Source organism: Portunus trituberculatus, chromosome 24 (genome assembly GCF_017591435.1).
Source record: "Portunus trituberculatus isolate SZX2019 chromosome 24, ASM1759143v1, whole genome shotgun sequence".
In the NCBI taxonomy this organism is placed as follows: Eukaryota; Metazoa; Arthropoda; class Malacostraca; order Decapoda; family Portunidae; genus Portunus; species Portunus trituberculatus.
The window spans coordinates 16,864,489-16,878,652 of record NC_059278.1 but is presented as its reverse complement, the minus strand read 5'-3'; the positions used below and the strand labels follow the sequence as shown (position 1 = coordinate 16,878,652).

Sequence of the window (14,164 nt, the reverse complement as noted above, 5' to 3'; positions counted from 1 at the left end):
TAGCTTTTTAAAGTGCCCCTTTTGCATTTCCTCACCAGTTGAACCTGCAGTGTTTTTTTTTTTTGTTATTGTTCACCGGCTCCCCGATGCCAATCTTACCCGTTTAACCGGTGAACGTAACAGATTCTGATGGAAGTTATTGTGGTTTTGGAGGGTGTTTCTGGTTTTGTTAGTAGTTAAACAGGCTCCGACGGAAGTTAGTGGGGTTTTGAGGACGGTATAAGATTCATGTGGTAGTGGAAGTCAGTGGGATATTCAAGGGTGTCTGTGATTCTACTGGCTGCTAATCGGGTTCAAATGAGTTACTACATTTTTCATCATTCCAGTGGTGGTGAAATAGACTCTAATGGAAGGTGTTGAGTTTTCAAGGATGCTTTCACGACTCCGGTGTTAACTAAAGGATCTCTAATGAAAGTCACTGAGGTTTCTTGTTATGATCGTAGTGACAGTGGAGGTTAGGTGTGACAGTGGAGGTTACGTGCATGGTTTTCCAGAAGTGTTTCCATGATTCCAGATAGTTTAAGAACACTTAACAAGAACCTCCTTTAGCCCATAAACTCCGTGAAAAGCTTGCATGGTATAAAAAAGAACCCTTTACCACTACAAAAAAAGAAACGCACCACGGAAACCTGACTAGTCCTCCTCGTGGCCTCTGAAAAACTATCCTTCTGAGACCAAAGCGTTTCAGAGTACAAGCTTCAATTTGTGCTTCATTCTGGTTCGTCACGTCCTCTGAAGCCTCAAACAGACGGCGGCTTTACAGAAAATGACGGAGATGAAGACAAACCAAAATGAGAGAGAGAGAGAGAGATGACCCGCTCCATCCTTAGAATCACAGGTAGAGAGCACGTAATCCCACGCATCACACAGATAATTCCAGGTGTGCAGAGTAAGCTATTTATACCTAGCCGCCGCTAGTGAGCATCGCAGGTAAAAATGATCCGCGCTACAGACTCATTAGCGACGGAACGGCGGCGGCACCTCTTTACACCTGTGACGGAGAGGCGGGAATGAAACGCACCTGCCGTTCACCCTGCCCTCAGTGTAATCAAGCAAGGTAAGTCCGACCCCAGAGGCTTTGAAATTAATCCTTGTAGGTCATGAAGGTTAAACAACAACTATTACTACTACTATTTCATCTACCTCTACTACTATTACTACACGGTCATCTACCTCTACTACTATTACTACACGGTCCACTCCTTCATAGTTCAATGCCTTTCTTCAGCCCCTTCAGATAGGTGTTCTCAATATAGCCTCGTCTTATCCCTATCTGTCATGAGGTTTACTGAATGTTTTCTTGGTTAGGTTAGGTTAGGTTCGTGGTTTAGCAAAGATATACACAATTAAGAATATGATTGATAATTTTTTGAGTTTCTAAAATAGTAGTGGGAAACAACAACGAGAGTAAGAATGGAAACCTCAATGAGAAGGAGAGTTTTCGTCAATTTATAGGGATTAATAAAGATTCCTCAACATTAACCGGAAATATAACCATGGGAATGCGGCCAGTGATTTAAGTGACCTTAGAAAACAAGTCTGGCGAGAGAGCAAAGCGTGTAAGAATGGAAACCTCAGTGAGAAGGTGTACATCTAGAAACATTCCCACAAACCAACTGATCAAATGACTGACTGACTGAAAGAGATCGTCACGTAAGAGCAGAGGAATATACAAATCGGACAAAGGACTTCCCTCTTACTGTACATGACTCAAATAACCTGACCCACAAACAAGACCAACTAAAAGCGTGCGGATAAACCCAGAGCTGCTGAATATATAAACAAAATAACTTCGCTCTTACTCTAAATGACTTAACTCTTGCACTTAGCACGACTCAACTCTGATATAACGTAAAGCACATCCACAAATACCGATCAACTGACTGACTGACTGGTTGGATACACACACAGATATCAACCGTTTTACTGCTATTTATCATATTTTTCTTTTAATTACATATATAGGAGACATTTTTCCTTTTCTTATAGCCACGTCCTCTTATATATGCAAATTACAAAATCTGTCCTCTTTAATCACCCCTTTCATTCTTATAGATGCTTATAAAAGATTACACGCATTAGTTCTAGGGTTAAGCGTCTCATGTCGATAAATTTAACACTTATTTACTTTAGAACTCGAGTCAAATTTATCCCGAATCACATCCCACAAACTAACATACCACCCTACTGACTGACTGACTGACTGATGAATTAGTTGTAGTGTTGAGTCTCATATCGAAAAACTTTACTTATGTATCTTAGCACTTAAAGCAAACCTAACCCGAATTATACTCCACAAACTAACATACTGACTGACTGACTGACTGAATAACTGACTGAAAAGCGACCCCCAGCCCAACAGGAATTAATGAGTACCCGTTAACAAAGACCAGCCACAAAGAAAACTATAATCCAGGAACAAACCAGACCAGTAGAATCCTCACTGGAACTGCAGGGTCTGGAAAGCAAGCCTGGGGAGCGGTGAAGCCAAGTGGACGCGCGCTGGCTGAAACAGAAATCCCACGGCATTGTTTCCAGCGCAAAATACCTGGACCGAATAACCTGTACCGTCGCTAATTGCACCTGGGAAGGGTAATCAAGAGCCTGAACCATCGGGATGTATCACGGGGATCACAGGTAATTAGTTATCTGTCCGAGTCTCACCTGTCATTAAGCCCGGTAATGATACTCGGTCAATAAGGTCGTTCTAATTAATGCAAAAGAGAGAGAGAGAGTGTGTGCGTGTGTGTGTGTGTGTGTGTGTGTGTGTGTGTGTTGGCGGTTTTAGTAAGGAATACATTGAATTTCTCATATTTCAGGTGTCAAAAAAATGGAGAGAGAGGAGAGAGAGAGAGAACCGCAAAAATTATAACACCAACTCAAAATCTATCCCATCCATTACCTAGGTGGATGAACAAACTACACCCATCAAATGTGGATGCCTGACCCGACCGTGGCCAGGTGGATGAGGACAAAGATACGGAGAGCAAGAACAGGATAGAGAAGAACGCAGGTGAGTGAGTGCGAATGGATTGCGTGAGTGGATTGCGTGAGACTGGCCGTGGGAGGGAGGTGCAGGGAGGAGCTCAAAGGGCGTCACCGCTCACTCAACACTCCTGCTGGGGAAGATCCAACGCTACTCCTGACGCTCCTGAAGGTCATAAGATCGAAAAATGCTCGCCAAGTGAAAATTTTAAGCATATTTTTACGTCAAGGCTGATATTTTTAGGATTTTTTAGGATTCTTAAGAAATTACGTGTATGATATAAAAATCTATCTCAATAAGGGTTATTTTAAGGGTGATTGTATCATGGGATTTACAATGAAGGGATCTTGTGTTCTAAGGGTTTTTAAGTGATAGAGTACTAAAATATTGGATCTTAAAGGGTTATATTCTACAGGACTATATTTTAAAAGGCTTAGGATTGAAGAGTTTGTATTCTAAGGGATTGATTAATTTTGTGGTTGGATTTTAAGGGATCGAGTACCAAAATATTGGATCTCAAAGGGTTATATTCTACAGGACTACATTTTCAAAGGTTTAGGATTCAGGAGTTTGTTATTCTAAGGGATTGATTAGTTTTGGAGTTGAATTTTAAGGGATCGGGTATTAAAACATTGGATCTCAAAGGGTTATATTCTAAGGGACTACATTTTTAAAGGATCAGGGCTTAAGATTACAGGATTAGTTATTTGTTGGGCTGTATTTTGAGGTGCTTTATTAATCGGTTTAGTATTTAAAGGCAGAAAATTTGAAGGGGTGAATATTAAAGGATATATTAAGTTTCATTTTCAATTTAAGGTGTTGGAAATTTTGAGGGATCCAGGGTGTGACGTTAGTGAATCTGAAGGAAGTTAATTCTACGTGGTCTACTACTACTACTACTACTACTACTACTACTACACTACTACTGACTGACTCCTACCTCGTCATTTTCCCGGACCTTATTCCTTGCCATACACACACACACACACACACACACACACACGTCTTCCCTCTCACTCAGCAAAGTTCCGAGACAAGTTCGAACCACAGATTAATTCGTCATTCGATCTTGTTTTCAACTTTGAACTTTGAACCGAATGAACTTATGAACCAAACCTAACCAAACGTAAACTAATGAAACACGTCACAATAAAAATAACTAACAATAAATGGCGATGAATCGGTAGCCGCTAAGCAACAACAAGGGTAGCATGAAGCAGTACATATGTTTCGAAGCAGTTACGAGCAAATGAAACGGTTTCGGAACGCCGCTTCAGACCACCTCATCTTTCAGCCTCCCGCCATGAACTTTAATTTATTTAACATCTCAATAGAATTTCATGAAGTGCGTTTTTCTTTTCCTTTCTTTTTTTTATCTTTTATCTCTCCTTCAGTATATCAATTTTCTGAAGACATACATTCAAAGATTACAAGGCTCGGGTATCGAGAGAGAGAGAGAGAGAGAGAGAGAGAGAGAGAGAGAGAGAGAGAGAGAGAGATTGGTATATGGCCAAGAACCATATAACAAATGTAGAATAGAAAAAGTTAGAATTAGGGGAGTTGTAGATACAGGATGGGAGGAGAAGGGGAGAGAAGGGAGGGAAATGGTAAGTCATCAAGGGAAGGAGAACGAAGGGAATAAAGGAAGAGGAATGAGTAAATGAGGAAAGTAAATAGGAGGAGTAAATGCTACCTGTGTGTGTGTGTGTGTGTGTGTGTGTGTGTGTGTGTGTGTGTGTGTGTGTGTGTGTGTGTGTGTGTGTGTGTGTGTGCAATGCGTGTCACATCGCCCCAGGAGCTGCACCGTCTCGTTTCCACATCCCGTTACAGTTCTCGCCGCAAAAAGAAAAAAAAATACACGTAGAAAAAAGGAATACGCGAGACGAGAGAAAGCAAACTGGACGTCAGGAAAAAACGTGAAACAGTGAAGTGGAGGAGGCGCCACGAGACAAGTCCTGCCTCCCCAGGACCTGAGATGCACCACACCACCACAGGATACTCACATCCAATTCCCGGCGTGCACGGCAGCCACCTGCAGCAGCAGCAGAAGGTGCAGCAGCAGCCCCCAGTGCCAGGAGGCGGCGGTGGAGCCTCGCCGCCCGTGCTGCCGCCTCATGGCTGGAGGCTCCCTAGCGGCGCTCCCTCCAAGACCAGGACTCGCGGGGGTAGGGGCGGTGCAGGGAAGCAACAGCGGCGCGCGTCACACTCTCAGGGGTCCCCGGGGCCTGTTAGCTTCGGGAAGGTGCCTGGTAACAACTGCCCGCCATGGACGCTGCTCACAGGGGTCACATCGCGGTGCATTTCAGTGATTTCAATAGACGACTCAAGGTTTCCAGCATTTTACACTGCGCACTACACGCCACAAGCACTACAGCCGCCCTTCGCCAGGCAGGGCCCGCCTCGCACCACGCAGGGGCACAGCTACCACGTGACACTCCCTTGTCCGGGAAACAACTGCGGTGGTCGCGACGCTGCCGGAGACGCACGTATCCCGTCCGGTACCTGCCACACTCTGAGGTCGTCCCGAGTCTGGGCTGGCGGTCTGCTTTGTCATCTCGTGAGGCTCCGCCCCAAACCTTCCGCCATTGGCCAGCTAATTCCGCCACGGTCTCCCATTGGCCGCCGCGCTCTCCCAAAGGAACCGATCTCTAATGTGACCTTTGGATACATGTTTCTTCACATATTCATAACATAAACAAAGAAATGACAGATGCAGGCGTCGTGTGTTTCCCAGCACGTGGGTCCGCGCCCCGCCCACCACGCCATCGTACGCCGTGCCGCCTGCAGGGTGGCGGCGCCCCGCCGCCTGGGAGCCTGGGCACTGCCGCCTCCCACACAGTGGGAAGTGGTCACACGCCCTCAGGCAGCGTCTTTCCCTGCGGAGCGTGGCGCTGTGACGGCTGGGAAGCTGCACCTGCCGCCGCCGTCCGCCGCGGGCCACGCCGTCCCTGGCCGCACATAAACATGGCACGCCGCGCCTCGCCCTCGGTAAACAAACATATAAACAAAAATGAGATTATATTGGAATCGGAAAAGAAAACTTTATTGCCTACAATATATTACAGCTGACGCCAACACCTGTCTGAGGGGCAGGTGAGTGGCCACCACCTGGGCGGCGCGAGGCGTCAACACCTCCGCCTGACGGTGCGGCTGACAGACGCTGACGAGGCGGCAGGCTGTGCCCACACCTCTCCACTCACTACAGAGGACACCGACCACCCCGCACCACAAACACACATTTCCCAACACGTGACGTGCTTAGAATTCTGAGTAACGCAGCTCACCGCTGCCCGCCACACCATATTACAAAACACATCCCACCCGCCCCACATCCCCCCCGAGACACACGCCGCCCCCTCACACAGGTCACGACGCCCATAACGCACCGCCCCGCCACGACCCGCCGCGACACTGTACACCTGTGGCTTTGACCTTACCCGGAGTTAATCAGTGGACAGGTATGCCGAGAACTGAGCTGAGAACATGAAAATAGTGAGTACAGACGAACACACACACAGACACACAGACAGACAGACAGACAGACAGACAGAAACAGAAAATACAAGCAACCATCTCTCTGTCCTTCACTCATTAGCAGCGCCACGTTTTCTCCTCTCACCTCCACTTCCCCATCCACCTTAACGAACCCCTCACCCCTCACCCCTCGTCACGCCCGCACTACGCCCACGCGCGCCTCATCCCCTCCCACGACCCAGCACGACCAGCACGACTCCAACAGGTGAGCAATGCTAATGAAGGCTTGAGAAGGTACAGGTAATCATAGTCACAATCCTTCATTAACTCTCTCTCTCTCTCTCTCTCTCTCTCTCTCTCTCTCTCTCTCTCTCTCTCTCTCTCTCTCTTTACGAGGTGCTAACTGGATAAAAAATCTCTTTAATTTGACAGAAACAGGAGTATTAAGCCTTGTCCTATAGTGATTTTGACCTGACCTTACCTATTCTGACTTCCTTTGACCTCCCTTGACCTCCCCAGACCTGTCCTGACCTGCCGCAGTCAACACCTTTCCGATTCCCATCTGTCCCACCTCCAGCCTCATCTGATTGGCTAATTGTCCTTTCATTTTCTTTTACCTGCATTTTCTTCCTTTTCTTTTTGCGAGGTCACGGAGGAAGGGATTAGTGGAGAAGTGAGGAGGGAAAAAGAGTGGGTGGAAATTTTAACAGTGGGAGATAGAAAGGATGTGATGAAGTGTATGTGCTGTCTATATCATGTCTGTTTTGTCTATCTAGCATTGTCTATCTATCTATCTATCTATTTATTCTACCTATTTATCTATTTTTTTTATCTTTTTCGATTTATGTACACTCTTCTAATCTATCTTTATCACTCTATTTAGCCATTATTCAGTCTATCTATCACCTTCCTTACTTACCTATCTATCTATCTATCTATCTGTTTCTCTCTCTATCTAATGCAAAGGTAAACTAATATCTATAACTTTTCTCTAATAAACTCATGTCTGTTTATCTATCAATCCATCTGTATAATTGCGTTCTATCTATCTATATTACTGTCTATTTATCTATCTACGCATTATCTATTCAACTATCTATTTTTTATCTATCTATACTTATCTATTTTTTTTTTTTTTATTCATGTACTTTTTAATCTATCTTATCACTCTATTTAACCATTATTTAGTCTATTTATCAACCTGCTTACCTATCTATCTATCTATCTATCTATCTGTTTATCTATCTATCTAACGCAAAGGTATACTAATATCTATCACTTTTCTCTAACAACCTCATGTGTCTGTCTGTCTATCTATCTATCTATATAATTGCGTTCTATCTATCTATATTTCTATCGATTTATCTATTTATGATTCATCTATTCATTTATCGTTACCAATCTATCTACCTATCATTCAGTCTACCTATCAACCTGCTTACCTATCTATTTATCTATCTGTTTATCTATTAACGTAAAGGTGAACGAATATACATCACCTTTCTCTAATAAACTCAAGTGTCTTCATTTTCTCACATTTCCTTCCTTTAAACCACTGAAAACTACTCTCTCTCTCTCTCTCTCTCTCTCTCTCTCTCTCTCTCTCTCTCTCTCTCTCTCTCTCTCTCTCTCATAGCAGTCGAATTAGAGGATATGTGTCAGTCATTCAAGAGGCCTATCACTTAATCCACGAGAGAGTCTACAGACCATTTCTCTTCAGTTTAACCACTTCAGTACTGGGATACATAATTTACCTTTAGATTTGTGTACGATTAGGCCATTTTATTGACATTAGGAAGAGTCTATAGAAGATTAATGGCCAGAATCTTCACTTACTTTAATCCCTCGTCTAGATTTCTGAAGCTGTATAGAATCACCAAATAGTAACCAGAATTAATTAGGAAACGCGCCAGGGGATGAAAGTAAGCACGCCTGTAGTGACATCTAGCGGGAGGTTTTTTTATATTATCTGTATTTTTTAATCCTTCATCTCCGCTCGTGCAAAATACAAAGAATAAAAGTTTTCGGGGGGTGTTATTTTATTCTATACATATATACGATATCTGTCTTATCTTCACGCTTATCTGTCAAGTTGCTTAGTGTCTGGCGTCGGCTTATAAACCACCATGTCATTTTATTTCATGGGATCATCTTTCTTTCTTCTTTCTTTCTTTTTCTTAATTTTTTCTTCTCTCTCTCTCTCTCCTCCCTCATAATTTTTCCAGCAGTTTATTCAGTCAGTGTGTTTCTCTTATTTTTATATCCTGATTCTCTTCCTTACACGCTTGGCCGCCTCTCACTACCCATCTCTCTCTCTCTCTCTCTCTCTCTCTCTCTCTCTCTCTCTCTCTCTCTCTCTCTCTCTCTCTCTGACGTTCCTCTCTCACACTTTCTGTCTCCACTAAACATTAACTCACTGTCTACATTCCTCTGCGACCCAATGATTCCTCCTCCTCCTTTTCCTCCTCTTCCGTTGAGTCTCAGTGTGTTTGTTTCGTAATAATGTGAGAGAGAGAGAGAGAGAGAGAGAGAGAGAGAGAGAGAGAGAGAGATTTATAATAGGTTTCTCTTTCACTTCTTTTTTATCTTCCTGTGAACTTAATAATAACGATGATGATGATGATGATAATAATAATAGTAATAACTCTCTCTCTCTCTCTCTCTCTCTCTCTCTCTCTCTCTCTCTCTCTCTCTCTCTCTCTCTCTCTCTCTCTCCTCAAGCTAACAATACTAATAACAATAATAAAAGTAAACACACACACACACACACACACACACACACACCTCGCCATTGTTCTTACATCACCGCCTCTCCATCTTGCCTCGCTTCATAACAACTTTCATATTAATAACACCAATAACACCAGGCAACCAAGCAAATCCACCTCCTCCTCCTCCTCCTCCTCCTCCTCCTCCTCCTCCGTGTGTAATGGCGGAGGAGGGAGGAAGATGACGGAGTTGCATGCTAGCCTCTTTGTCATTCTCTATCACTCCTGAAGGCGGCCTGACGAAGGGAAAGGAAGGCATAATCGTCCCTGGTTATTACTGCATTACTGCCTGCAAAACTGACGCCGCCTCTTGATTTACTGCTGCTAATTTCTGCCATCAATAACACGACTCAAGCAGGGATGGAGGGAGAGAGGAAGGGAGGTCAGGAGGGAGGGAGGGAGGGAAGCCAGTAGGCGCAGAGTGGGTGGTCTCATTCAGTCAGTCAGTTTTTCAGTTGGTCTCTCTCTCTCTCTCTCTCTCTCTCTCTCTCTCTCTCTCTCTCTCTGGTGTTGTTTTTGCTGCTACTGTTGTCATTTCTCCCGCGGCTTTGATACATAAACACCAGCGACACGAATGATGACAAACGGCACACACACACACACACACACACACACACACACACACACACACACACACACACACGTACCCAATACCCACCCGTCCACCGTGGCACTCACTCCACACTTTCCACGTACTCCACGCTTGGCTGAATACCACTCCCCCCTCCCTCACTGTTCCACTCCCTCAGAAACCCAAACATTCCACACACACACACACACACACACGCAGCACTTAACAGCAATACTTAACTACCAAACTACCTAACTACGTAGCTCCACCAGGCCTCTCAGTATCCAGCGCCAAATGGGCACTAGGATAACAAGCCCCGATGGTCCCGTAGGCAGATCAATGAGCGGCAGCAGGGAATAAGTATCAGGGTGGAGGAGGGTCGAGGCGGGGGACATTGTAGGCTCAACAAGCACTAATGGAGGCTATTCAGAGGCTCGCGGGAGGGTCTGGAGGCATGAATGGGGCCGAGGCGAGGCTGGGAGGGCGGCAGGGTAGCAGGGAGAGAGGCAGGGAGGCAGGGAGGATGGTACAGAGGGAGATGAGTCCTGTGCACGCCTCCCTAACTCCCTTGTCCCTGTTTGCGAGCGCGTTTCTCCGCCCGTTTGGCTGAAGGAGAGATGGCGTGGCACTATCTTGTCCCTGCCTTGGCCCTATACCACCCTGTTTACCCTATCCTACCCAATCCTACCCCTGTCTTACCCCTGTCACGTTACCAACAGCTCACCATGGCCTCCTCACCTTACTTAGCCCACCTACCCCTACCTAATCTTCTCCCTACTCCTTCCCCTTCCACCTGCCCCTGTATTAGCCTCTGTTTTGGTTCTTGGCTCAGCTGCAGGAGGCGTGAAGGAAATTCTTACCTGGGCAAAGCTTCCGGGGATCAGTGTCCAGGTGAGGCGGCGGGAACTTCAAGGTGATCACGGAAGGTACAGGGAGGAAAACGTGCTGGGTGGGTGGGTGGGTGTGTGTGACCTCCTCCCAGCCCCTCATCCCTGAAAGTAGGAGGGGAGCAGGTAAAAAGATCAGCCTGGCAGGTATTGATAAGTGAATATGAGGGGAGAGGATTTGTGTTTACTTGAATTGATTTATAGTGAAAAGGGAAGCAAGAAAGAGGAACACAACGGCTGACCCTTCACGAGTTTAGGTTTAGTAAATAGGAGGGAAAAAGAATTGTGTTTTATATTTTAAGGATTTCCTGAGATTTATGGCACACGAGAAGCAATGGGAGGATTCAAACAGCTGGGTAAGTAAATAGGAGAGGAAAGAATTGTAGTGTTTGTCTTCTACGATTTTTTATTTGATCTATGACAAAGGAGAATTAAAGAGATGTTCAAACGGCGCCAATATGTTACAATTATCTTCAGCTGTGAGTGCATCTATAAGGAAAGAGAAGCAAGAGGAAGGTTCAAACAGTTCACCTTCACGTGTATTAGTCAAAGTAAAAGAAAAGTCAAGTAAAAGTAAAGCAATTGATGTGTTTATATTTTAGGGAAAGTTGACGTGATTAGAGACAGAGAAACAAAAGAAGGAAGAAAAAGATGCAGGACAGCTCACTCTTATACAAAGATAACAAAAAGATAAATAAATAAAAAAGCAAAGTTCTGATAGTAATTAATGTGTAGAGAAGGTTGACGTGATTAACAAGAGAGAAGCAAAGATGGTAGAAAAGATAGAAGACTCGCTCACACAAGGATAAAAAAAATATATATAAAAGCAATGTTCTGATGGGTAATTAATGTGTTTATTATATTTTGGAGAATATTAGCGTGATTAGTAACAAGAGAGATGCAAAGAAGGTAGGAAAGATGCAGGACAGCTCTCACACACACACACACACACACACACACAATGGTAACCATAAATAAATGAATAGATAAAAAGCAAAGTTCTGATAAACAACTGATGATTTTATATTTTGGGAAAGTTGACACGATTAATAAAAGAGATGGAAAACACGAAGAAAAGATGAACGATTGCTCACACACACACACACACACACACACACACACACACACACACACACACACACACACACACACACACACACACACACACACCTTTACATTCGAATAGATAAATAAATAAATAAGCAAAGCAAAATTTTGATAAGTATGTGATATATTTACATTTTGGAGAATATTGATGTGATTAGTAACCAGAGAGAAACAAAGAAGATACAAAAGAAACAGGACAGCTAAGCCTCTCACACACAAGGGTAACAAAAATAAATAAATAAAAAAAATAATAAAAAATATAACCTGATGCGCTGAAGCCAAATAAAAATAGGTATAAAAAAACTAGAGGACAAGTTTACTCATCTCCCTGGCTTCTCATCTCCCCTGGCTTCTGTATTTCCACTTCCTCAAGACCCGAACTTATTTAAGAGGGAGCTTTCCTGATATTAATCCCGTACATTTGGCTAACTCTCTTGTTTTATTTTATTTTTTTTATATCGTGGGCTTTTCACGGGAATTTATGAGCTAAAGGGGATATTTTTTAGGGTACCTCCTATCTCAAAGCCCACCCGCTAGGAAACCGTTGCCCCGAGTGAGGAAGCCCAACCTACACTCGGACCGTGGACAGGATTCGAACCCGTGCGCTTGGAGACTATCAGTGGGCCTTCTTTTTTAATCAATTTTTGTAGCCCTTGGCATGTTCCCCTCTTACATAACGAAGACAAAGAATCAACTCCCTCAGAATACAAGGAAGGAGTTATTCTTGTACTAAAATAAGAGAGAGAGGATTCTTTCTAATATTTCTTGTACACTTTCGCCTGTTTTTCCTTCTTAGATAACAAAAAGAAAAGAAAAAATTACTCCCTTTAAAGACAAGGACGGAGTGATTGTAATGATTCTTGTACTAGATTAAGAGAGAAGATACATTTCTTAATCAATTTTTGTAACCCTTGGCAGGTAAAAAATAATAAAGGAGAGAGAGAAAGAAAAATAAATAAATGAATGATACCAAAAGAAACAATTTACTCCTTCAAAACACGTGGCGAGGGTGATTCTTGGGATTCTTATGCTAAAATAAGAAAAGATATATATTTTTTGTAGCTCTTGTTTGATAAAAAAAAAAAGGAAAGAAAAATAAGGAAATATTTTACTCCTTCAAAACACGTGGCGAGGGTGATTCTTGGGATTCTTTAACTAAAATAAGAAAAGATATATTTCTTAATCAATTTTTGCAGCCCTTGTTCGGTAAAAAAAAAAAAAAAAAATTTACTCCTTCAAAATAAGAATAAGAAAAGATATATTTCAAATCGATTTTTGTAACACTTAGATCGGTAAAAAAAAATAATAAAAATAAATAATACCAAAAGAAAGAATTTACTCCTTGAAAACACGTGGCGAGGGTGATTCTTGTGATTCTTGTACTGAAATAAAAAAAAGATAGTTTTTAATAATTTTTTGTAGTTCTTGTTTGGTATAAAAAAGAAAAGAAAGAAAGAAAAAATTTACTCCTTCAAAACACGTGGCGAGGGTGATTCTTGTGATTCTAGTAATAAAATAAAAGAGAAGATATAGTTTTTAATAAATTTTTGCAACTCTTGTTTGGCAAAAAAAAAAAAAAATAAAAATAAGGAAACATTTTAGTCCTTCAAATCACGTGGCGAGGGTGATTCTTGTGATTCTAATACTAAAATAAGATATAGTTTTAATATTTTTTAACTTTGGCAAAAAAAAAAAAAAAAAAAAAAAAATTAAGGAAGAACTTACTCCTTGAAAACACGTGGCGAGGGTGATTCTTGTGATTCTTGTACTGAAATGAATAGTAAAGGATATTTTGTTCCGTACAGAGACGCGACGGGGAAGTGCCGATGAAGCATTCCGAGGGGAGAGAAGGAGGCCGCGCTGACCATAACTCTTAAGGGACAAAGGACAGTATATATAAGGCAGGAAACCAGACTTAGAGACATCAGATAAATAATAGAGTGATGTCTCTCTCTCTCTCTCTCTCTCTCTCTCTCTCTCTCTCTCTCTCTCTCTCATAAATAACAATAAAATAATATCTCTTTCTAATCAAAAACTGTGATCTGATCAAGTTTCCTCCTCCTCCTCCTCCTCCTCCTCCTCCTCCTCCTCCTCCTCCTCCTCCTCCTCCTGTTACTATTCCTCCTCTCCCACAACAATCCTCTTCCTCCTCCTCCATTACTCCCTCCATTCATCTTCCTCCATCTCATTTCCTCTCCTCCTCCTCTTCCTCTTGCTCTTTCTCTCTTTCTCTCGTTCTCTCCCTTTCTCTTACTTCCCCTTTTCTTCTCTACCACTTCCTTTTCCTCCACGTCCATCTCTCCCTTCATTTGATCCTTCCTCCTCGTCCTCCTCCTCCTCCTCCTCCTCCTCCTCCTCCTCCTCCTCCTCC

The 14,164-nt window shown here is 43.1% G+C and overlaps 1 protein-coding gene across 4 annotated transcripts in view; it reads right to left on the bottom strand.

Moving 5' to 3' along the window:
* Positions 1-5,175, bottom strand: part of LOC123508153 (protein Wnt-16-like) — a 236,645-nt gene extending 231,470 nt beyond the window's left edge. For all 4 annotated transcript variants that reach the window (XM_045261685.1, XM_045261686.1, XM_045261687.1 and 1 more), the window contains exon 1: positions 4,990-5,175. In XM_045261685.1, coding sequence (XP_045117620.1) covers positions 4,990-5,102 — 113 coding nt within the window. In that variant the 5' untranslated portion in view covers positions 5,103-5,175. The remainder of the gene's footprint in view (positions 1-4,989) is intronic.
* Positions 5,176-14,164: the final 8,989 nt, after the last annotated feature.